The sequence below is a fragment of the Mycena indigotica genome (genome assembly GCF_014461135.1).
Source record: "Mycena indigotica strain 171206Taipei chromosome Unknown Mind.scaff0007, whole genome shotgun sequence".
In the NCBI taxonomy this organism is placed as follows: Eukaryota; Fungi; Basidiomycota; class Agaricomycetes; order Agaricales; family Mycenaceae; genus Mycena; species Mycena indigotica.
In genome coordinates this window covers 2,776,646-2,797,336 of record NW_023503006.1, presented here as the reverse complement: position 1 = coordinate 2,797,336, position 20,691 = coordinate 2,776,646, and the positions used below count along the sequence as shown (strand labels likewise).

The following is a 20,691-nucleotide window of genomic DNA, read 5'->3' as shown; positions in this document are numbered from 1 at the left end:
CGAGTCATTTCTGCACCACCATGGCGTCGTCATCCCAGGTATCTTTGCGACTTACAATATCGATAGGCGCTCATTGTTCAGCTGGCTCTTGGGTTGTCTGTGCCCCCATATACGGCGCACGCGATCAGTGTTTCGCTTCCGTTATGGAGTGATGTTATTGGCTATGAAGAGCAAGAAAAACGCGTTTTGGAAAGCATGACCACAGGATACCCTCGCTTCTTTATTCACCGCAGCATACAAAAGGTTGGCTCTGCTCTTGTCGCGCTTCACAACTCAAAGGAACACAAATAGTTGGCGAAGATATGCGAACAGAAGTTTGGCACGCGAAACGAAAAATGCTTGCTCTTTCCAACCGTCAGAGTAGCAAGCCAATGCCGCACCTTCATCCAGACCCGCTCGGCAGAACCTGTTACACCGCGATTGATCCACTTCTCTATCTGCCCGGAGGATAAGCACCCCTATGAGGACAGCGCCTTGATTTCTTCGGCCCCAGCAAACCTCCACATCGTTCTTTTCCCGGCTGAAATATTCCCGATTGCAAAACAATTCTGGCAACACGCTGGACTCGGCATCTCAAGTCGTCTCGCCGAACATTGTCTCTCCCTTCTCCCAGACGACCCTGCTTCCCCCACCAACGGTATCCACACCCCCCGAAAAGGGTACCACAAGCATTATTCAGCACGGAAAGGCAGCCCGCCATCGGCTTCCCCTGTGGAAACAATTGCTCCTGCTCTGGATAACCTCAGCTTAGATCATTCTGTCTATCTCGAAGAGCGCTACGGGCGAAATCTTCCCTTCAGTTTGGCTGCATCCGCAAAACGAGCTCTGCGGAGACGTATTGCTGGTGTTCTTTTGCGTGACAATTACAGTGACGGTTCTGACGAACCAGGTGCTGGCGACGACAACGCCATTCTCGGGCCGAGCTCCCGTGGAGTCAGCAACTTCTCAGAGAACGATGTATTCCTTTATCCGACTGGGATGGCGGCGATTTGGAGCTCGCACCAGCTCATCCTGGGGGCTCTGCCTGCTCAGAAATCTGTTTGCCTTGGGTATTACAATCCAGTGTTGTTTGATTGGCGCTCAACACTTTTCTGGTAGATTCCCCTACACAGACACCCTCAAGGTCCTCCAAAAGTGGGGTCCCGGTTGCCATTTCATCGGTGATGCGAATATCGACAGCCTGGAGGAGCTTCTGGAGGAAGAATCAGCTCGTAACCCGACTCGGCCACCCATCCTTGCACTGTACACCGAATTCCCCTCTAATCCATTGCTGCGTTCAACTGACCTTTCCCGGCTCCGTCTTCTGGCTGACAAATACAACTTCCTCCTCGTTGTCGACGAGACTGTCGGCAATTTCTTGAATGTGGAGGTGTTCCCGTTCGCCGACATTGTAGTCAGCAGCTTGACGAAGGTGTTTAGTGGGTATTCAAATGTGATGGGCGGAGCGTAAGAATTATCCTCTCCTCTTGATATGTTTATAGCTTCCCTTAGCCTGTGTCTGAACCCACAAGGCACACGATATAACCTGCTCAAGGCACATCTTGAAACAACCTTCGAAGAGGACGCCTATTTCGGCCAAGACGTGATTTACATGGAGCGCAACTCACGCGACTTTCACCGGCGCGTCAAGGTCATCAACGACAACGCACTAGCCGTCTGCCAGTTCCTGCAATCCAAAACCACAGAGTCGAATCCAGTTGTCAAGCAGGTCTTTTATCCCAAGTTCGTCACGCCAGAGAACTACGAGAAGTGTCGCATCAAGCGAGACAACGGGCAGGAGAGTGGTGGCTACGGCGGACTGTTTTCAGTGACATTCACGTCTCTCCCAGCAGCACGGGCTTTCTTCGATGCACTTCCTTTCTTTAAAGGACCCAGTTTGGGGACAAGCTTTACCTTGGCTTGCCCCTACGCAGTCCTTGTTCATTACACGGAGATGGACTGGGCAGCACGATTCGGTGTGGAGGAAACAATGGTGAGGGTCAGCGTCGGGCAAGAAGAGACAGCAGCCCTAGTAGAGGGCTTCAGGGCAGCAGTGGAGGCAGCTGAAAATGCATGATCAGGCCAACTCTCATTTCTTCAACAGGACTCACCACATCATTGCGCATTTAGAACTGACTGTATCCAACTACACGCAAACTTGTATCTATATAGCTTACTTCTTAGGTTTCTTGACACTGTAAAACAGGCCACGTTAGTAGAGCAACAAGATGGAGGACAGAGAGAGACGAACCCGTAACGACTCCGAGCACGAGCACGATTGACCACTCCTCCTAGATCTAAGGCGCCACGAACAACTTTGTACCTAGGAAAAGTGGGACTATAAGCTTTCAAAACCACAATCACAACAAAAAAAACATACTGGACACCAGGCAAATCTTGCGCCTTCCCTCCTCTGACCAGTACGACGCTGTGCTCTTGCAAGTTATGCCCTTCGCCAGAGATATACGCCTGGCATGTTTTCCCTGTCGAAAGCTTTACTCGAGCAACTTTACGCTTGCCCGAGTTTGGCTTTTTGGGCTTGGCGGTAAACACCTGAATGCAGACGCCTTTTCGCTGAGGCGAGTTATTGAGAAGAGGCGACTTGGACTTGGCGACACGACGCGCGTTGCGTTTGCGTTTCGAGGACTGGTTGAGAGTCACAAATGCAGGCGGGGTCGCGTGGAAAGAGCGGGCAAGGGTGAGTTGTGATTGAAATAGTATTCTGGAGGGCCCAGCTGTGAACGAGGGCCTCGGAGGTGCTCTCAGAGCCAACTGGCGTCCGAGACGAAGGGCGGCAAACATAGACGGAAGCAAGAAAAAAGGTGTGCACGTGACATAGAATTTATAGGCTACCTATACATTTGCTACATTTACTCGTCGTACCGTTTCCCAGTCACTCTATCGAGTCCTCCACGGTTCCCTGGGACCTGAAATTAAGGGTAATTAAGTAGAACGAGTTAGAAAAGGCCTCACATTTCGATTCCGACAATGATTTGCGTAATGCCCTTTCTCCCCACACTTGAAGCACATTACCTCGTCCAAGTTTCTGCGGACGGGACCCGTGAAACCGCCTCCAAAAGGTTCAAATCTGGCCATGCCAGGAGGTGGAGGTCCCTCGAGAGTTGGTGGAGCAGGGGTCTCATACGCTTCTGGAGGTGGGATATTTGGTTTGGGACTATAAGATCGCGTAAGGATGAGTAGCACACAATACGACGGCCTGCTCACTGGCCACGCGGGCAATCTGGTCCTAGGGGACAGAAGCCAGTCAGATAGTTTTGGCAAGCAACTCGCCGGACATGCTTTCGCGGACATGATGGGCCTGTAACTCGGTGCTGAGTAATAAAACACAGTGCACATTACAACTCACCCAGTCTGCAGAAGCCCCGATTATAGTCAGGACATTCAACGCGTCGCTCTTTAGGATGAGCGTAAAGACATTCTTCTCCAGTCGAACAGTAGCCGTACTTGGCATACCACCAACATTCCGGCATCCGTCTTAGATTGTATTCGTGAAGGAACTCGCAGGCATCACCCTTCTTGCAAAGACCACGCAGCCAATGCTTGCAGACGGTAGTCAGCCGGTCGCGGGTGTGGGTCGCTTGTTGCTTTGGTGGCTGGAAATTTTGTACAGAAGGGAGGGTGTGGCGTAGTGGACAATGAAGAGGACCAAGAGGACAGCCAGCCGGAGTGAGAGCAAGTCTACATATTTGGTCGTCTGGTGGGGTAAGCCCTAAGCGGACTCATAGAAAGCACGAAACACACCTTTGTCAAGTTTGATGCCTAGGTCAGACTTGATATAGTTTTCTAAATGGCAGGTCAGGACTAGCAGGCATTAAAAAATACTGTGTACCTGCAGGGAAATTATTCTGGTGGAATTGAGGATTGACGACGTCCCGCAGAGCTGACGGTCCACTGAGAGCCATTGGTGTGACCATCAAATGTGACGAGCGCGTCTTGACTCTACGACCAGTATGCCCGTCGCCACCACCACTCGTCGCAAGAGACAGCACGGCCGGCAGCCCTCATCTGATATCGAGGAAGACAATGGGACCCAACGCACCAAAGGCCGCGAAGATGTTGATTCTGACGAAGAGGAACCCGCTCATCGCGTAAAACAGGAAAAGACAAAAGGGAAAAAGAAAGCAAAACAAGAAGCCCAAGCCCAGCCTATGGAGGAAGACGACGAAGATGATGTTATCGACATTGCCAACTTCCCAGCCCAGCCCCTTACTCGCGCTGATTGCACCAAGCTCAACGGCCTTTCTGAGGACTGGAAAAACGCGTCGTCCGTGGTTCAAAGGGTTGCTGAGATGATGGGATCTACTGCGAGCGCCATGGTTGACTCTCAATCGGACGCTTTGGACGAAGTTTGTCTTTCATAATAAGTGGACGCGTCTCCTTCTCACATGTTCCCCTAGAGTCTGGCACAGCTCGACCATCTTATGAGAGATTTCATCGACGTAGAGGCTTTAGTCGGCTTCCATAGCCATGCGTTAACCGACATTGCCCAAGCTATCTTCCGCGGAGAGGCCATTGTCAGTCGATACCCCATATATGCAAACGCCGTCTAAACATCCTGCAGAGCGATGTGAAAAATCAATATCTTGAAGCTATAGATGCGGCCAACGCAAAATACGACACCAAGACGTCCCGGCAGAAGTACGCCAATCATGAGGAATATACTGGCTTCAGACAGTCAGTATGGGTATGTGGGATCATCTCTTGTTGGTGCGTCCTACTTACCCTGAATAGAATGCTCAAAATACTGAGGATGCGATGCCTCCAATGACTGACTTCATCCCGCGTGGTGAGTAGGCCTTTCGATTTCGCAGTTGTTTTTGGTGATGTACCCACAGAGGACGGTGATGAGAGCGACGACGACGACGAGATTATCATTGGCGGTGTCAGCCAAGACTACAAGTGTCCTCTCCTTATGACTACCCTCTCAGACCCATATACCTCGTGCGTCGTTCTCATTGAATTGCTAGTTGCGTTGCAGCTATTATGCAGGACCGTCTGCAAACATTCCTACTCTGGCAGTGCCATCAAGGAGTACTTTTCTAAAAAGCAGAAAGAGAAATGCCCAGCAGCCGGTTGCAGCAAGCAGCTTACCCTCGCTCAGTGCAAGCCCAATCCACAGCTTGCGAAACTGATCAAAGACCGGGAGCGACGGAGACAGGCTAATCAACGGGACGATAGCGACGACGGTGAGGTCATTGAGTAGGAAGCGATTTATTCTATACGTACTCGACGTGCTAATGTACTATATGATTGGGATGTTCTTGTTATTTTCAGTGCAACGACTTGGATTCTCACAGCCGACGAAAGTCGGAACGTGGGACCCATTTGATGCATGACATCATCGCAGCTGAGTCTTTCAACGCTCTTTCAACACCTTGCTTTTCTTTCGCTCAACCAGACAAACAAACAACCAAGCAGTTTTTTTGCGCCGAGAAGAATGTCCTTTTATGGGTTGCTCTAACGCGATCGCGGCAGTGACGATCGAATCTATACTTACTTGCCGGACACACGGAACGTCACGTGCCTTCCCCAGGCTTGCCTCTGCTCCTCTAACTCCCCACTCGTTCTTCACGACTAATAACGACCTTCGTCAGTAATATGCTTGCCTTTGGTAAAAAGAAGCCAACTTTGCCCCCCGCTGAGCATGACGGAAGGTCCGTATAATCCTATAATACCCACTTACACTCGTGCTTAATCCTTTCACCACCAGTCCTGCTGACGTCGCCAACGATGTGGCAGCCGACGCGGCGGCGGAAGCCCTTGTAGCCAGTCAACGCGCTGCACAGGACGCGGCAGATCAAGAGAAGTTGGCTGCTGAGGCTCTTTCCAAGTGAGAACGATTAATTTTTTCGGATTTAAATAACATCATGTCATCAAGGCATTATTGAACCTGGCACAGGTGGGGGGTGAATGCAGTCGGTGGAAATAACAACCAGACGCAACTGCAAGCGGGCGGGACTCAGGCGGGTGGAACTCAGCCAGGTGGTAAACTGTTATGCCCAAAAAACCCGAGATGGAGCACGAGCAGCCGCCCAAGAAGGCCGAGATGGAGAGGTTGGACGGGTGTCGAGAAAAGTGTAGGTATAAACATTTACCTCACATGGCACCTCACAAGGCATAACGATATATATCGCCACCCCTGAATCAGACGAGCGCATCGGCCCAACTGTCTATATATATACACAGCACCACCATAATTTCATAACTTTCATCCCACCATCGGCCCGGTCCAGGCCGGACAACCTGTACCACTTATAGTCTTTCACGTGTTATTGAGGTTTTATCAGGTACTATCTCGTATTACATGTCGAAGTACGCTGCACAGTTGTTACGGTGCGGTGGTAACTAGTAGCTGTCTGTCTGACTCTCATTCTAGGACGATAGAGGAAGAATGAGGGTTGATGTACTGGGAAGACGAGGCGAACGGGACTTCTGCATGATTGGAAGACGAGGCGAAGGGAGTGATCAGCCGTCCATTGGAGTTGTTGTCCGCAGGTGCCAAGGCCGTTGCGAAGGCGGTCTGCGCACCTTCTCCGGCTAGTCCTGGTCTACCGAAAAGGTCGTGCTCTCCCCAATCCACCCAATCGATCTTGTTACTGGATGGCGCTGCAGGTCCAACTTCTTTTGCGTCCGGGTAAGCAAGACTTGTCCTGGGAAACTTTGAAACTTACCTGACACGCGTTGTTTTTTGTCGTGCGGCTCCACAATTTCGCCTTCGTCATCATCGTCGTCGAGCAGATACGTGGCTGTGACCGCAAGAGTCAGTTTACAAGATCGTCAGAGTTTCTAGCCACTTACCGATCTTGCGTTTGGGAGCAACGGATGTGGTGAACTCGGTCTCCCCCTCAGTCCTCTCAGTCAGCTTCTTCATTTTTTCGGCCTTGAGGTCGTCTTTCTCTATAATTGCTGTGGCATCGCATCAGTTTGCGACAGCCCAAACCCTTGCAGGCTTATAAGCCAGTGGACTGAATAAGAGACTGCGGTGGAAGTCTGGAAGTGTGGAAGTCAGAGACCATTCAAAGCTTGAGTTAATGCTCAATACGCACGTGCTCAAGCGAGACGTGTTTCTTGGGGACGTTGCTGCCGTGAAACGGCTAACAGCGAGGAAAGCCATGAGTGGGTGATAGTGAGTTGAGAGCTGGTGAGTGATAGTGAGTTGAGAGCTGTCTTGCACGTGCCATTAGTGTCACTTTTTTTTTTTGACTGTCACTACCAGACAGGGGGCATCGACGAGCTCGTCCACCTAAAGCCGCCCTGAAGATCGAACAGGCTACAAAGGTGGCTGCTCGGAAGCGGGACGATGCCTTGGCAAAGGCCGAGGCTGACAAGATAAAGAAACAAGCCCAGGCAACACTTACTCGCCGGAAACAGGCCCTCCTGATCAAGGAGGACGAGAGTAAGGCCATCACCAAGGCAGTCAAGGCTCGTCTGGCTGCTGAACGAACGGCTTGGAAAGAGCGTCAACAAGTCGAGAAGGAGGCGGTCGATGCGAGAGTCAAGGCCACCAAGCTCGCCGAGAAAGACCGTATCGAAAAGGAGAAAGAAATCGAGGCCAAGCGTCAAGTTAGTCATTCTATATCGTCTTGTCTGCACTGACGATTCTTCAAGGCCGCTATAAAGATCATCGAGGCTAAACGCGACGCTGCCATCGCCAAAGCTGAGAAGGACAAAGCGGCTGCTGAACTCAAGAAGGAGAAGGCCAGTCGGATTGCCAACTCTCGTCAAGCCGACGACAACATTGCTGCCATTCCGGTGCAACCCACGTTGTGGCAACGTATCTGGGTAGGCTTCATTTTCGCCTCTGGTCTTGGTCTCATCCACATATGAAGGGCGACACAGAAACGCATCTCGCTGCTGAGCCCACTCCAGCACCAGCCCCACCTGCTACCAAGGCTTGAGTTCATGAACATTTCGTATACCCCTGCACGTTCCTGTCTTTTTATGCTTATTATGACCCTAACGCTAATGACTGTAATGATTGAATGCATTGCCTACGTTGTCTTATATGTATCATCGTCGTTTGGCCATTTGAACAGTGAGATTATCTAAGGTTGTTAGAGAGAGGACACTTGGGAGAGAGTTATGTCCTTACCTATGTACATCTGGAGGGTCTCATTGTCCGAGGTCAGCTTCTGGACCTCTTTCTGAACTGTCTCAACCCTTCCCAAGATCGCTATAGCCCGTTGTGAGGTGGAATGGTAGTCAAATATCAAGCGACAAACTGCGCAAGTCCTGTTGCGACGCCTCTATCTCTCTATTACCAGTCAGACTTCACCACACAGCACATCAAGTCGACGAACTTGAGCAGTTTCTCTTTCTTGAGGGCGTCCTTGACCAGATCTCCCACTGCCGGTGCTGTGCTGTCAGCGCCCCAAGCCTGCTCCTCGAAGTCAGACATTACAGTAAAATTCGGGTGATCGGATTACGTGAGGAACACGCGTTCTCGTTCTACAGTCATGGCAGATATTCTCCTCGCATTCAAAGCTGGGCGCGCCTTCCGCCAGGGCAACTCCAACACTGTTGATCCAAGCCCCACGAAAGGCGCCATCGTGCTCACTGTCGACGATGGGCTTCTGCATTTTGCCTGGAAGAATCGCACAACTGATACAACAGAAGAGGTATGTGGCTTTCAGCCAGCAATCGGACACAGCTAATCAGTCCAGGACCTGATTCTCTTCCCCGGAGATGCCTCTTTCGTCAAAATACCATCGGCGTCGGGACGCGTTTATGTCCTCAAGTTCGCTTCGTCAGACCAACGTCACTTTGTGTGTTGTTAATCCTAAATCTATACTTACAATGGGACTGACCCGAGCTTAGTTCTGGCTTCAGGTAAATCCCCGTTCGTGTTTTCGCGTGTGTAGCCAATATTCATGCAGGAAGAATCCACTGCTCGAGACGAGGAGTTCATCGCCAATGTCCAGAAATTGTTGGACGATCCCGAGGCCCAGCTCACCTGGGGTGCTAGTGCAGGCCCTTCCCAACCCCAAGCATCTACGTCTACTGCTGCTTCGTCGTCCGCGTTGGTGCCCACCATTATTTCTATTTTGCTCGTTTGACTTCATGCAGGGCGACCGCACCTCTAATTCCTCCAGAACAACTAGCACAGCTCCAGGCATTGCTGGCGGGTGGTCGTAGCGCCCCTGCTGCCCCAGGCATGTCGATGTGCTGTGTATTTGCTTGCCTAACATGCCCTAAGAGTACTCGTTGACGGATATCTTGACCCCCGCCAACCTCAACCCGTTGTTCACGTCCCATCCAGAGCTGATACCCACCCTCTTCCCCCACCTCCCGCCCGATCTTCCAGTTCCGCCTTCACAAGACGCCTTGCAGCGTATCATCAAGTATGTTTCTCTGTCGGTTATGCGGCAAGTGCTGACCTTTCCTCCAGCTCTCCCCAGTTCCGCGCTGCTGTGTCCAACTTTGACCAGGCACTCCGCACTGGGCTCTTGGGTGGACTGGTCAGAACGCTGGGACTTCCGGAGGAAGCAGGACTGGGAATCGAGCCATTCTTGAGGGCTATACAAGAGCAGGCAGACAAGCCAACTGATGACCGCATGGATACAGATTGAAGGTAAAATAGTAGTTCTGTTCTCAAGCTAGAGTATAGGAAAATGTTAGGCAGTCGCGACGAATTTATCAAGACGCTTTCGGAGGGCATGGTCCGTGCGTATTCCAACCAAACGAAGAGCGGTAGCGAGGTCCTTAGCCAGCCTAGCCCTCTCTTCCTCATCACCACCCTTTGACTCGAGCAACTCCTTCACAGATCGAGCAAGACGGCCTTTGGGGATGGGCGGGGGTGCACCATTCGCTTTGGGGATTTTCTTTTTCGGTTTCGGGCCCTTGATGACGGGGACTGCCAGCAAGGGCTCGAATACTTCCGTTCGAAAGCGGCGATGGGCAAGTGAAGCAACCGAAATGATTCTGTCTGGTGCACTGGCAGCCTCAGCGGAAGCCTCCGCAGCAGCAAGGGTCTCTCCACTCCCGTCAGCTTTGTACCCCCACTTCTTCAATTCATCGACACGCTTCTCCTTAAGCAGCTCAGATATCTTGTCGCGCGAGTCTTCGGCCGAAAGCGATTTGGCGACGGACTCGACAATATCATTGAGACGAAGCCAACCGCGGTCTTCGTCAACTGCCCTCCGGACATAATGACGGTTGACATAGTTCAAAAGGCGGTTGACAGAAAGTGCCCCGGCAGAGTAGCGGTTGAAACAGGGAACGATGTAGTCCACCAGCGCAGTATCGTCTTGGGGCACTCCGAGCATAATTTCCCTCGCAGTCTCCAGGAAATACTTGTCCAGCTGCTCGTAGAGGTCGTTCCCGCTGGCCACCTCGCCGTTCGCACGCGCCGCAGGCGTGTTGGCCTTGTTCTCGCTCTGGGAGGTAAAGCTGGATGGGCTTGATGAATACACGGGAAGGGTCGGCAGAAAAACGACACCCGCTAATTGTAACACGCCGTGTGGATGCCCGAGTAAAACACCATGTCAATAGAGGGTGCCTTCTTACAGTGGGGGTCATTCGTCGGGCTCTTCACGATGTGGTTTAGCGCGGGGAGGAGATATGCCCAGAGGCTGGAGAGTGAGGCAGCAGGGTTCGCGCTAGTGAATCAAGTTCAGCAAAACAGTTCTATGTAAAAAATATGCACTCACCTACCACTGCTGGGCCCAGGAAGCGGCTCGACCTCCTTGCCCTTGCCTTTGGCATTGGACATCGTCAGGTTCGGCTCAAGAAATCGAAGAAATCTCAAATTAGGTAATGCGTGTGACACGACACGTCATATGCTTATGTAGTACTCTGTTTTTGATGCCTCTAACTGTCTCCCAAACAACATCCTTTGCGGCAAAGCGCATCGTTCTCGGTCCAGACACGTTAAAATCAGCCAAAATAAACACCGGAGATGTTGTTGCCGTATGCGCGGAGAACTCTGAAGTATGTTCCTCGTCCATTTCTTCCAATCGCGCTCTCAGCTGTTAGAACTTCGCCATTGGCATCGCCTGGGCCTCTATAGACGCGTCAGCCCAACGTTCACATCCATCTCCCCGCGAAGACGCCCAGAATAACGCGTCATGTAGATGTTGGACTCTCGCAGTCCCTACTCCTTGCTACTGGGCTTCATTTAGGACAACAAGCACAAGTGATCCCGCTACGAAAAGAAACATCGACCCACCGATTACCCTCCCTTCATCAAATTCAGGAAGCTACCGAAGTCCGATTGTATGCTAGCACTTCAGCAGCATCGCTTCCGTCCGGCAAACGCAGCGATTGGCTGAAACTGGTAATCAGGGAATGCTTGGGTATGTGTTCCGCCCTCTGAACAAAAGAATATCGACTCAAAGGCCGTCAAGTTGACCTGAAATACATTGTATCCGGCCAGCTAATTGAAATAACATTCGAGCAACAAACACAACGCTTTGTAGTGGTCACACAATCGACAGCATCCGAGCTAGATTCGGACCTGGCAGCGTTATCGCTGGAAAGAAAACGACGTGTGTGCATTGTGGGCTGGGAAACGGCTATCATACTCGAAGATTCTCGCCCAGAGTCACCGGCGAGTCATATTACGCCTTTCTAGTCTATTTTCCTGACGGTTTGGACAGAAAGCAGTCGAGACACTGGAGCAGGGCTCAACTGAAACCGGATATGAAAGTGTTGGTGGGCTTGGGAAGCAAATATCCGAAATTCGAGATCTTCTGGAGATACCTTTGACGCGTCCTGAGTTATTTCGACATTTTGGTGAGTGTTTGTGTCAGACGGGGCCACAATATTCATTCATTGTAAGGACTCAAGCCTCCACGCGGCATCCTTCTCCATGGCCCACCAGGAACGGGGAAAACACACCTAGCCCGTGCCATCGCTGCATCAACGAAGTCTTCTGTCCTAGTAGTCAACGGGCCAGAACTCTCGTCTGCATATCACGGCGAAACAGAGGCCAAACTCAGAGACATATTCAAGGAAGCGTATGAGAAGAGTCCATGCATCGTTGTTTTGGATGAAGTTGATGCCCTCGTTCCTAAACGAGAGGACGGCGCTGGTGGCGAAGTCGAGAAACGCGTTGTAGCGACGCTGTTGACGCTCCTCGATGGAATGGCTGATACGCCCGATGACCGGAGTCGTGTTGTGGTCATTGGCACAACAAACAGACCGAATGCAATTGACCCAGCGTTACGAAGACCCGGAAGGTTTGACAGGGAGATAGAAATTGGTGGGTTGAGTTTACTGAACAATATGAAACTGCTGATACTTCGAAGGCGTGCCAGATGCTGCAGGCCGTCTATCGATCCTCCAAGTTTTACTATCAAAAACGCCACATGCGATCTCCGATGCAGAACTACTTCAATTGGCATCGAAAGCTCACGGCTATGTTGGGGCTGATCTCAGCGCTGTTGTGCGTGAAGCAGGGACTCTGGCCATCAAGCGATGGGTCGCCTCCCCGTCACCAGTACCACAAAGTCAATTAACCCTCTCCCTCTCTGACTTGGAGACTGCATTACCCACTATCCGACCGTCTGGAATGCGCTCCGTATTTGTGGACACCCTTCCCGTTCGGTATTCTGAGATTGGCGGGCAAGCGTCTGTGATCCAGAAGCTGCGTGAGGCCGTCGAATGGCCGTTGCTCCATCCAGATGCTTTTACTAGGCTCGGCGTCAAGCCTCCAAAGGGTGTTTTGCTCTATGGACCCCCAGGCTGCAGTAAAACAGTGCTCGCCCGCGCCTGTGCTTTTGAATCGGGTGTCAACTTTATCGCGGTGAAAGGTCCGGAAGTACTCAACAAATTTGTTGGTGAATCGGAGCGTACCGTGCGTGAGATATTCCGCAAAGCGCGTGCAGCAGCACCGTCCATCGTGTTCTTTGTAGGGCAGTTTTTCTTTCCGAGAGTTAAGCTGATAAAATATGATAGGACGAAATCGATGCCCTGGCCACCTCTCGTACCTCGTCGGATACTGATTCCGGCTCGTCACATGAGGGCGTTTTGACGAGCTTGCTCAACGAAATGGATGGTGTCCAAGAGCTTCTTGGTGTGACCGTCCTCGCAGCCACCAACCGACCCGATTCCATCGTATGATTCTTTTTCTGCGAGCGTATAGCCAGTTGAAGCCATTTCAGGACTCTGCATTAATGCGACCTGGTCGATTAGATCGCATTATCTACGTCGGGCCGCCAGACCAGCTTGGCAGAGAAGAGATTCTTCGCATAAGGACACGAACCATGACAGTCGGGCCAGATGTAAATATCACAGAAATTGCTCAGCTTGTAAGAAACCGACTTGATTCTATGCTCTGAATGCTCACGCATTGCCAGACCGACGGGTGTTCCGGTGCCGAAATTTCTGCTCTTTGCCAGGAGGCAGCACTGTTGACGATGCAGAAGGATATGAATGCGCCATTTGTGAGAACTTGTCGTCGTGGGTAGGTATGCAGTGGCTGATAAAACACAGGTCCCACACGATGCCTTTGTTGCTGCAAGTAGATCTATGAAAAGGCAGATTACACCAGCCTTACTGGAAAAGTTCACAAAGTGGAAATCGTAGGTATTAAACATGACCGAATTTGTCCCAATCTCCTGAATTTCACACCAAAAACGACGCCAGATGTGGACATAAATCATATTGTATTATGCATTAGGGTTAGGGTTAGCGCTAGAAAAAGTCATAAAAAAAGAGGCCCGCCTAGCCGAGTGGCCGTGGCAGGACTGGGAAATATTAAGACGGTGCATGAGCCGAAGCCCATACAAACCACGGGCGCTCTCTGTATGGACAGGGTCGCCGTGCTATGGAGAGTTCCCGCAGCCCACAGCTCCAGGTATGTGAAGGGAACTGTGCCATCAAGGTAAGTATGAAGATTCAGATCAGACACCATGTCTTTTTGAGCGGACAGCGCGGCGCACGGACCAACTCACTATCACGTGCAACATATCCCATCAAAATTCCTGATGAAGTGGTTTTCGAAGTTGATAACTCTGGTCCCTTGCAGACAACGAATGACTGTTTGCTTCATGGTTCTACATTCATGCGATTAAATAATTACATTTTTAATCAACGCCATCCTCAAACCAGTCTGCTCTCGATGGACTCCGACACTCCGACAACGCTCTCCTTCATGCCCAGTCCAAACTCTTCCATGCCCGCCAGCACGGGTTTGTAAACGCTCGCATCAGTGGGCCCGGCAACACCCCGGACTGTGACCTTACCATCCAGGACATTCAATGCTGCGATGGCGACGGGAAGGCCCACAGTCTGGGCCATAGCTGTCGCGCGATCGTTTCCAAAGGCAATCAACGAGGAACGATGGACCTCGTCCGAGTTTGCTCTGCCCGGCGTATGGGCCACTACCTGATGCTCCAAAATCACCATGTCGCGCTCGCCGGGAAGATAATTCAACGTCGAGGAGAGGAGGTGGGCGAAGAGGTCAAGCGGCGCGTGGTCCCCAGACAAGACCTTGGGCAATGGGCGGGAGTGGGCTGAAGGAAGCAAACATAGCCATTCGAGAGCGTCACGTAGTGCGGCTTGCTCTTCTTCATTCGGGATTGCTTGTTGTACCGCAGTCCATGCATCGCGGCCAACGGGAAATTGTAAAGAAAGACATTGCGGAAGGAACGAAGACCACGATTTGAGTCGAATGGTTTTGTTCATCTCGAGGAATCCAAGGACGCGGAATGACTCCATCAATTTTGAAAAACCAGCATATCTGATAGGAGAAGCAGTCAACATATGCTGACGCTGAGCTTGGTCACAAACCTCAAGGTTCCTCGCAGTACGGTTTGAATTCCGTTAGGTTTTCCAGTTTGTCCGAGATTGTACGTATCGAGATAAGACAACGAGTCTCGATTGGGTAGCCCCTCCAGCGCGAACTCATTAGTGATTGGGAGCGAAGGGAAGTAGTTCGGCAGTAGCTCTTTCTCTTTGATCGTTGTGATCTTGATAGAATTAGCGCGACATCAGGCGCGAGAGTATAAACTCACCTTATTTTGCAACACATACCGGGCTCCGTTAAGCGCAGCAGTCAAGACACCACGCGGACTCCAGCTGAACTTGTACCGTAAGGGAACGATGGGGACGTCTGGCGCGGGTAACCCTCCACAGAAGGAAATGAAGGACCTGATCTGTTTTCCTTGGCTTTGGAGTTGCGAAACTAATGAGATAGCAGAGCAATGGTCGATTCCGGGATCAAGGCCGATCTCGTTGAGGAGAAGCACGTCCGCGTCAAGCGCTCTAAACGCTATGAGTCGCTGACAATTTTGGACTAAAAAACTCTACTTCTGATGCAGAGACTGCATGGCGGGCGAGATGTAGGAAGCTGTTACCAAATGTTTTCGGTGCTCAACACACATCTCGGCAATTTCAGCATGCAGACCGGCTGGTAATAAACTGATTCAACGGTAAGAATACGTCAATCCGCGTCATATGAACCCACAAACCTAATGACAAGGTCGGCCTCTGCAATTAACCTTCCGAACAGAGCCTTATTTTCTGTGTCACAAAGTTCAGTCTTGATATGTGTATGATTGCCAACTAAGGAGTGCATTTGTTGAGCAGAGTTGCTTGCTGGGGCTGGTGAGACTTGATGGCTACGCTAATCTGGTCGAAAACCTACCGATTACCAACTCGATATCCCGCCTCTGCGACAAGGTTTCTACGACAGGACCGGCAACCATCCCACTCCCGAGCAAAAGAACCTTTTGTTTCCGTATAATGGTCTCTGGCACAGCAGATGATGACGAGGCCTCGTTTCTCTGCGCGCGGTATGGCGAGAGGTTGGCTTCCCATAGCCATTCATGCTGCGGCGCAAGACGACCATTGGATGCGATTGTGGCTCGCTGCAGTTCCAGACTAAGCGGCGCACCGGTTTGATAGTGGGTAATCAGGGCGTCCAGATATGGTGACAATGCCTTGGAAAAATGTTGCGAGGCATCATAAGGGATAGAGGCGGGAAGGATATCCACGGCCATCATCTGGACTGAAGGAAGGTCATTAGGCAGCGTGTTGGGTCGTGTCTTGTAGAAGGGCTCAGAGAGAGTGCTGTGTCATCAAGACCGATAATTAGACAGCGACATAAGACATATGTCGAAGCCATACCTGGAACGGGTGAGGAATTCGAGACCACCCTAAATGGAATCAGACTCATACTTGCGCTAGCAACAATAATCTCACCTCTGGGTCGCAACTGATATCGCCAACATTAGTGAAGCGCGCGCCTCCTATGGCCTGTGCTCGGGAGAGAGCATCAACAAGGTCGGTATTGCTCATGAGACGAGGATATGATGGCGCCCAACCAACGCCATTGAGGAAGAGAGTAAGATATGGGGCAACGTTTGTGGCGAATGTTGAACGGTACTTTTCAGGATTCTGGTAGTAGTGTGAACGGTCGTAAGATTGACCGTCCAGAGATTGCAAGTAATCTTGCGGTTTGGCATGAACAAGATAAATCTATAAATGGTCGACATCGCAGTGGACCTTGGAAGTTCGGACCGACCTTCCGTAAGTCTGCATCTAAACATAGATTAGATTAGAATTATATGCGAGGCAAGGTGCTGACCCTGTTGGTTCACAAGAGGAGCGAGATTCTTGACAGAGATGAGCTCGATTGGTAGTTCCTCGAGGATGGATAAGCATCCTTGTGTTACATTGCCGGTGCTAATAACAATCAGGCCAATGTCATGGCTTTTCAAAGGAACACACCCAGTCAGTCCGATGATGAAGGGTCCCAGTTGTTTGGGAGTCCCTTCGGTAGCAATCCGTTTGCCGATTTCGTGAAGAGCGGCGCGTAGGCGGTCAAGAGAGGGTAGAGTGTGAGGTCGCGGAGTATACTGCTCGTATTCAGTTTGTAACCCGCGTTGGCGCAATGAAACCAACCAAGAAAGGAGAAGCAACTCCAATCTCAAGATGCGAATGGGCCATGGCTGATAACGACTCGAGAACACCAGCCACTGGAAAGCGTCTCTAAGTTGCGGTTGGCTGCTAAGCGTCACGAAAACTTACCTCCTGCAAACCAGCCAAAGCCAACCGTCCGTTTCCCTTCCTCGTCCGTTAGATATTCATAATCAATTAACCGTGCTAGGTTTGAGTTTGAAGCATTAGGATAGTCCTTCGAGATGTACTTTTCCAATAAGGGAGTATTATAACTCTGGCCTTTGGCTGTGTGGCTAAACATCAAATGGGTCTTGGGTACATTGTTGACTGCGGATGCGATGACTTCAGGTAGAGGTGTCTCTTTGATGCCGAGGTGAATATGTGCTTGAGAAATATCGGTTGCGATTGTCGCTCCCGCCTAGTGTCTCGTCTATTAGCACAAGGAGCAAGAAAGAATGGGTGTCTCGCGGTTACGGCTGAGAACCTGGTGTGAAGTAAGCTGCACTAATGGCCACGAACCTGTGCGTATTCATAGTCTCTGAAGACTCTTCTGTCGCATGGCTGGACCAGCACTTGTACGCCTTGCTCAGATACAAGTCTTTGAACAGCGTCAGGAGTTAACGGGGTCCGTCTTTCCCAAATACGAGCGGGGTCTTCCCGTCGTAATGCAAGTGTTAAGGGACGTCCGGCGCGTGAAAACATAGTCGGTGGGCGGCCAAGAGTGGCCCTAGTTAAATAAGAATCGTTTAGATCCGCCCGTGAACAGTGGAGGCGCGTCCAAGGCAAGAGGTCACGGATCAGCCGACGTGACAGTTGTGTCACGCGACACCGGTAATGCCAATCATTAACAGCGTCATCGAAGACCCACGCCGCTCAACTGCCGTTTGACTACTTCTCGGCCTGCTTCTGTACCACCATGGGTGACGCCCAGCCCGCACCTCGTTACTCAATACGCTGTCCTCCAAGAATCTCAGCTAATTTCTCTCTGATCGTTGTTGTGTTGGCTTTTCTGCTTCTTCTTCCTGTCGATGCCTCGCTTGCCGGGACATTCGCAGATGGAGGCACGCCAAAACATTTTTGACAGCATCTAATGCTAACATTGCTCAGGCAACACGCAAGTTTCTGCAATGATGGTGCGTGGTTTTGGTCATTTGTGCTATTTAATTCATCGGCGTTGCCAGATGTTCGTCGGAAACGACGAAAAAGTTTATATTCTGGACAAAGCAGAAGGCAATGAAGCTCAGATCAATGGTCACCCTGCGTGGGCGTCAGTCTACGACATAAACACCCACAAGGTTGTTTTGCAAGATGTTCCAACCAACACGTTCTGTGCTTCAGGGATGCATTTGCCCGTTCGTCAACCTAATTACCGTCCCGCAATGGAAAAGTCAGCTTTCGTTAGAATGGCAGTTTCGTCACATTTGGCGGCAATGGAGCCATTGGTCCAGGAGGTGGTATAGGCTCGGTCAAGAATCCTGGGGGAGCATCTGGCTCATGGGACGCTGTTCGCTCTCCACCTTCCTTAACCTTCCAGATCACGCTGACGCGCCAAATCCAGATCTACCAAGATTTCGACGGTGCCAAAGCTATCCGTATTGTCAACCCTTGCACCAGCTCCGACGATTTCTCTTCCCCCAAATGCCAATGGTATGACCAGCCTGATGTACTCTGTGCGTGATTTGTCTCTTCTCCATCTTACTCTATAAGCCAACCGCTTGGAAGCCATGCAGAGGAAACGTTGGTACTCCGCTGCCGAACCTTTGGCGAATGGGACCATCGTCATCATCGGTGGCTTTGTGAACGGTGGATGTAAGCTTCCTCGGCTCTCTGTGGCCAGAGACGCTGAGCTCGGCAGATATTAATCGAAACTACCCCAACAATGATCCCACTTACTCTGGTGGAGCTGCTGAACCGACCTACGAATTCTTCCCTTCCAATGGACAAACGCCACAACTCATGAACTTCATGACTAAAACGTCTGGACTCAACTCCTACGCGCATACTTTTCTGCTCGCCTCTGGGAATGTGTTCGTGCAGGCTAACTACTCAACCAGTGCGCGTGTCAAGATCTATTTTTGCTCACCTTTTGATTGTTTGTTTCTATTTTAGTGATTTGGAACCCAGACACAAACACAGAGACGGCCCTACCAGATATGCCCAACCAGGTCATCAGAGTCTACCCTGTATGCTCCAAACTCTTGCTCTTTTCGAACATTTTTGACGATGAGCTCTGTAGGCATCGGGCGGTGTAGCCATGCTTCCGTTAACCGTGGCCAACAACTATACCCAGACCATTTTGTTTTGCGGAGGCTCTGATATGGTTCGTCTTCGTGAACTTGTTCGCTTCTTGGTGTAGCTTCAACTTCTTCGTAGCCTGATGCGGACTGGGGTAACTACGCGAACCCTGCAATCAACACCTGGGACTACCCCGCTTCGAAGGACTGCCAACGGATCTCTCCCGAAACGACAGGGACATACCAGCAGGATGACCCTATGCTGGAGGGTCGTACTATGGGGCAATTCATTATCTTGCCGACGGGTAAACTCCTTATGATCAACGGGTAAGTCTGTGCTCGTAAGTTGGCTTCCATTCTCAAGTCAGTAGCGGATTGAACGGAACGGCTGGTTATGCAACTGCAACAGGACAAACGAGCAGTTATGCCGCTATGCCATTTGGAATGTCTCTTGCGTCAGGCCCAGTCGGAACACCCGCTATCTATGATCCGAACGCACCCGCTGGGAGTCGATGGTCGAACGCAGGTCTCTCAGCATCAAAAATCGCCAGGCTCTACCATTCAACTGCGATCTTGCTTCCCGATGCTAGTGTGCTGGTTGCTGGCTCGAATCCGAATGTCGATGTCAACTTGACGACGGTATACCCGACGGAATACCGCGCAGAGATATTTTACCCGCCATATTTCTCAGCAACCACGCGGCCTGTACCTACAGGCATTCCATCCACAATTTCTTATGGCGGAAACTCGTTCGACATCACCATTCCTGCTTCCAGTTACTCTGGTTCGGCTGACTCCGCGGCCGACAACACCACGGTGGCATTGATACGTCCAGGGTGGACGACGCATGCCATGAATATGGGACAGGTATGTGGCTGTCTCCGCCTTTCTTCTTTGGCTAACTCCCTTCCAGCGATATTTGCAACTGAACAATACCTACACTGTCAACAACGATTCCAGTATCACTCTGCACGTGTCACAAGCGCCATCTAATGCAAACCTCTTCCAACCTGGCCCCGCATTCGTATTTGTCGTTGTTAACGGCATTCCAAGCAACGGAACCGCAGTCATTGTTGGTAGCGGGACTATCGAAACACAGCCGACAAACCCCCAAGCTATACTTCCCAACAATATCCAGTTGGCCTCGGCTACTGGCTCTGCTGATAAATCGTCGACAAGTTCTGGCAGCAATAGCTCCACTGCCCCCAATTCTCCGTCTTCCGACTCGTCCAACTCGCATGTTGGTGCGATTGCAGGAGGCGTGGTGGGGGCGGTAGCCGTTCTCGCGCTACTTGGTGCGGCTTTGCTTTGGTACACCCGACGAAAACGGTCAGGCGCACGTGTCCCTTCTCCGACGCGACCCTATCAATACACGGCTACTCTGGGAGGGCCAGAATCTGGGCTGGGAGCGATGGGAGCGTTGCATTCCGAGGCGGCGTCGACAGCAGCACTGCCCACACTCAGTGGTGGTTATAAGGACATGCCTTCGGACTACGAACCACCTTCAATGCAACGCTTTGCGGAGGGCTCGACATCGAAAGACAGTACCGGAATGAGCGGCCACTTTGACCCATATAACACACCACCGATGGCAGAGAGGCATTGAACTTAG

At 51.2% G+C, this 20,691-nt stretch overlaps 11 protein-coding genes across 11 annotated transcripts; 6 read left to right on the top strand and 5 right to left on the bottom strand.

The window, feature by feature from the left end:
- Window positions 1-20: 20 nt before the first annotated feature.
- On the top strand, window positions 21-2,056 carry MIND_00867200 (uncharacterized protein; the record flags this gene model as incomplete). Its single annotated transcript, XM_037365331.1, has 5 exons — window positions 21-38; window positions 82-243; window positions 292-1,049; window positions 1,099-1,446; window positions 1,492-2,056. The coding sequence occupies 5 exons, from the start codon at window positions 21-23 to the stop codon at window positions 2,054-2,056; spliced, it is 1,851 nt and encodes a 616-aa protein (XP_037218573.1).
- Window positions 2,057-2,152: 96 nt separating this feature from the next.
- MIND_00867100 (uncharacterized protein) lies at window positions 2,153-4,085 on the bottom strand (the record flags this gene model as incomplete). The annotated part of the gene is made up of 10 exons (XM_037365330.1): window positions 2,153-2,174; window positions 2,231-2,302; window positions 2,360-2,832; window positions 2,877-2,906; window positions 2,953-3,154; window positions 3,205-3,298; window positions 3,347-3,694; window positions 3,742-3,783; window positions 3,830-4,000; window positions 4,040-4,085. The coding sequence occupies 10 exons, from the start codon at window positions 4,083-4,085 to the stop codon at window positions 2,153-2,155; spliced, it is 1,500 nt and encodes a 499-aa protein (XP_037218572.1).
- MIND_00867000 (SP-RING-type domain-containing protein) lies at window positions 3,951-5,203 on the top strand (the record flags this gene model as incomplete). The annotated part of the gene is made up of 6 exons (XM_037365329.1): window positions 3,951-4,346; window positions 4,398-4,514; window positions 4,562-4,684; window positions 4,732-4,786; window positions 4,836-4,941; window positions 4,990-5,203. The coding sequence occupies 6 exons, from the start codon at window positions 3,951-3,953 to the stop codon at window positions 5,201-5,203; spliced, it is 1,011 nt and encodes a 336-aa protein (XP_037218571.1).
- Window positions 5,204-6,367: 1,164 nt separating this feature from the next.
- Window positions 6,368-6,871, bottom strand: MIND_00866900 (uncharacterized protein; the record flags this gene model as incomplete). The annotated part of the gene is made up of 3 exons (XM_037365328.1): window positions 6,368-6,621; window positions 6,672-6,746; window positions 6,799-6,871. 3 exons carry the CDS (start codon window positions 6,869-6,871, stop codon window positions 6,368-6,370), a joined length of 402 nt encoding a protein of 133 aa, XP_037218570.1.
- A 160-nt stretch (window positions 6,872-7,031) lies between these two features.
- On the top strand, window positions 7,032-7,898 carry MIND_00866800 (uncharacterized protein; the record flags this gene model as incomplete). Its single annotated transcript, XM_037365327.1, has 4 exons — window positions 7,032-7,116; window positions 7,217-7,563; window positions 7,609-7,782; window positions 7,830-7,898. The coding sequence occupies 4 exons, from the start codon at window positions 7,032-7,034 to the stop codon at window positions 7,896-7,898; spliced, it is 675 nt and encodes a 224-aa protein (XP_037218569.1).
- A 112-nt stretch (window positions 7,899-8,010) lies between these two features.
- Window positions 8,011-8,398, bottom strand: MIND_00866700 (uncharacterized protein; the record flags this gene model as incomplete). The annotated part of the gene is made up of 4 exons (XM_037365326.1): window positions 8,011-8,045; window positions 8,093-8,173; window positions 8,223-8,254; window positions 8,301-8,398. 4 exons carry the CDS (start codon window positions 8,396-8,398, stop codon window positions 8,011-8,013), a joined length of 246 nt encoding a protein of 81 aa, XP_037218568.1.
- Window positions 8,399-8,456: 58 nt separating this feature from the next.
- On the top strand, window positions 8,457-9,569 carry MIND_00866600 (Adhesion regulating molecule; the record flags this gene model as incomplete). The annotated part of the gene is made up of 6 exons (XM_037365325.1): window positions 8,457-8,618; window positions 8,664-8,765; window positions 8,818-8,829; window positions 8,877-9,019; window positions 9,067-9,156; window positions 9,197-9,569. The coding sequence occupies 6 exons, from the start codon at window positions 8,457-8,459 to the stop codon at window positions 9,567-9,569; spliced, it is 882 nt and encodes a 293-aa protein (XP_037218567.1).
- Window positions 9,570-9,614: 45 nt separating this feature from the next.
- On the bottom strand, window positions 9,615-10,711 carry MIND_00866500 (uncharacterized protein; the record flags this gene model as incomplete). The annotated part of the gene is made up of 3 exons (XM_037365324.1): window positions 9,615-10,389; window positions 10,443-10,598; window positions 10,650-10,711. The coding sequence occupies 3 exons, from the start codon at window positions 10,709-10,711 to the stop codon at window positions 9,615-9,617; spliced, it is 993 nt and encodes a 330-aa protein (XP_037218566.1).
- A 44-nt stretch (window positions 10,712-10,755) lies between these two features.
- MIND_00866400 (AAA family ATPase) lies at window positions 10,756-13,527 on the top strand (the record flags this gene model as incomplete). The annotated part of the gene is made up of 11 exons (XM_037365323.1): window positions 10,756-10,929; window positions 10,975-11,023; window positions 11,073-11,294; window positions 11,346-11,548; window positions 11,598-11,733; window positions 11,780-12,202; window positions 12,249-12,850; window positions 12,898-13,056; window positions 13,104-13,250; window positions 13,299-13,385; window positions 13,435-13,527. The coding sequence occupies 11 exons, from the start codon at window positions 10,756-10,758 to the stop codon at window positions 13,525-13,527; spliced, it is 2,295 nt and encodes a 764-aa protein (XP_037218565.1).
- Window positions 13,528-14,043: 516 nt separating this feature from the next.
- Window positions 14,044-17,547, bottom strand: MIND_00866300 (uncharacterized protein; the record flags this gene model as incomplete). The annotated part of the gene is made up of 14 exons (XM_037365322.1): window positions 14,044-14,683; window positions 14,734-14,912; window positions 14,958-15,207; window positions 15,253-15,363; window positions 15,414-15,540; window positions 15,590-16,014; window positions 16,072-16,100; window positions 16,147-16,422; window positions 16,469-16,485; window positions 16,532-16,629; window positions 16,675-16,802; window positions 16,849-16,922; window positions 16,975-17,263; window positions 17,365-17,547. 14 exons carry the CDS (start codon window positions 17,545-17,547, stop codon window positions 14,044-14,046), a joined length of 2,826 nt encoding a protein of 941 aa, XP_037218564.1.
- A 196-nt stretch (window positions 17,548-17,743) lies between these two features.
- Window positions 17,744-20,685, top strand: MIND_00866200 (CAP10 domain-containing protein; the record flags this gene model as incomplete). Its single annotated transcript, XM_037365321.1, has 11 exons — window positions 17,744-17,906; window positions 17,953-17,978; window positions 18,027-18,197; window positions 18,248-18,515; window positions 18,568-18,654; window positions 18,701-18,898; window positions 18,955-19,028; window positions 19,082-19,165; window positions 19,219-19,406; window positions 19,451-19,946; window positions 19,993-20,685. Exons 1-11 carry the CDS (start codon window positions 17,762-17,764, stop codon window positions 20,683-20,685), a joined length of 2,430 nt encoding a protein of 809 aa, XP_037218563.1. The 5' UTR covers window positions 17,744-17,761.
- Between the last annotated feature and the right edge of the window lie 6 nt (window positions 20,686-20,691).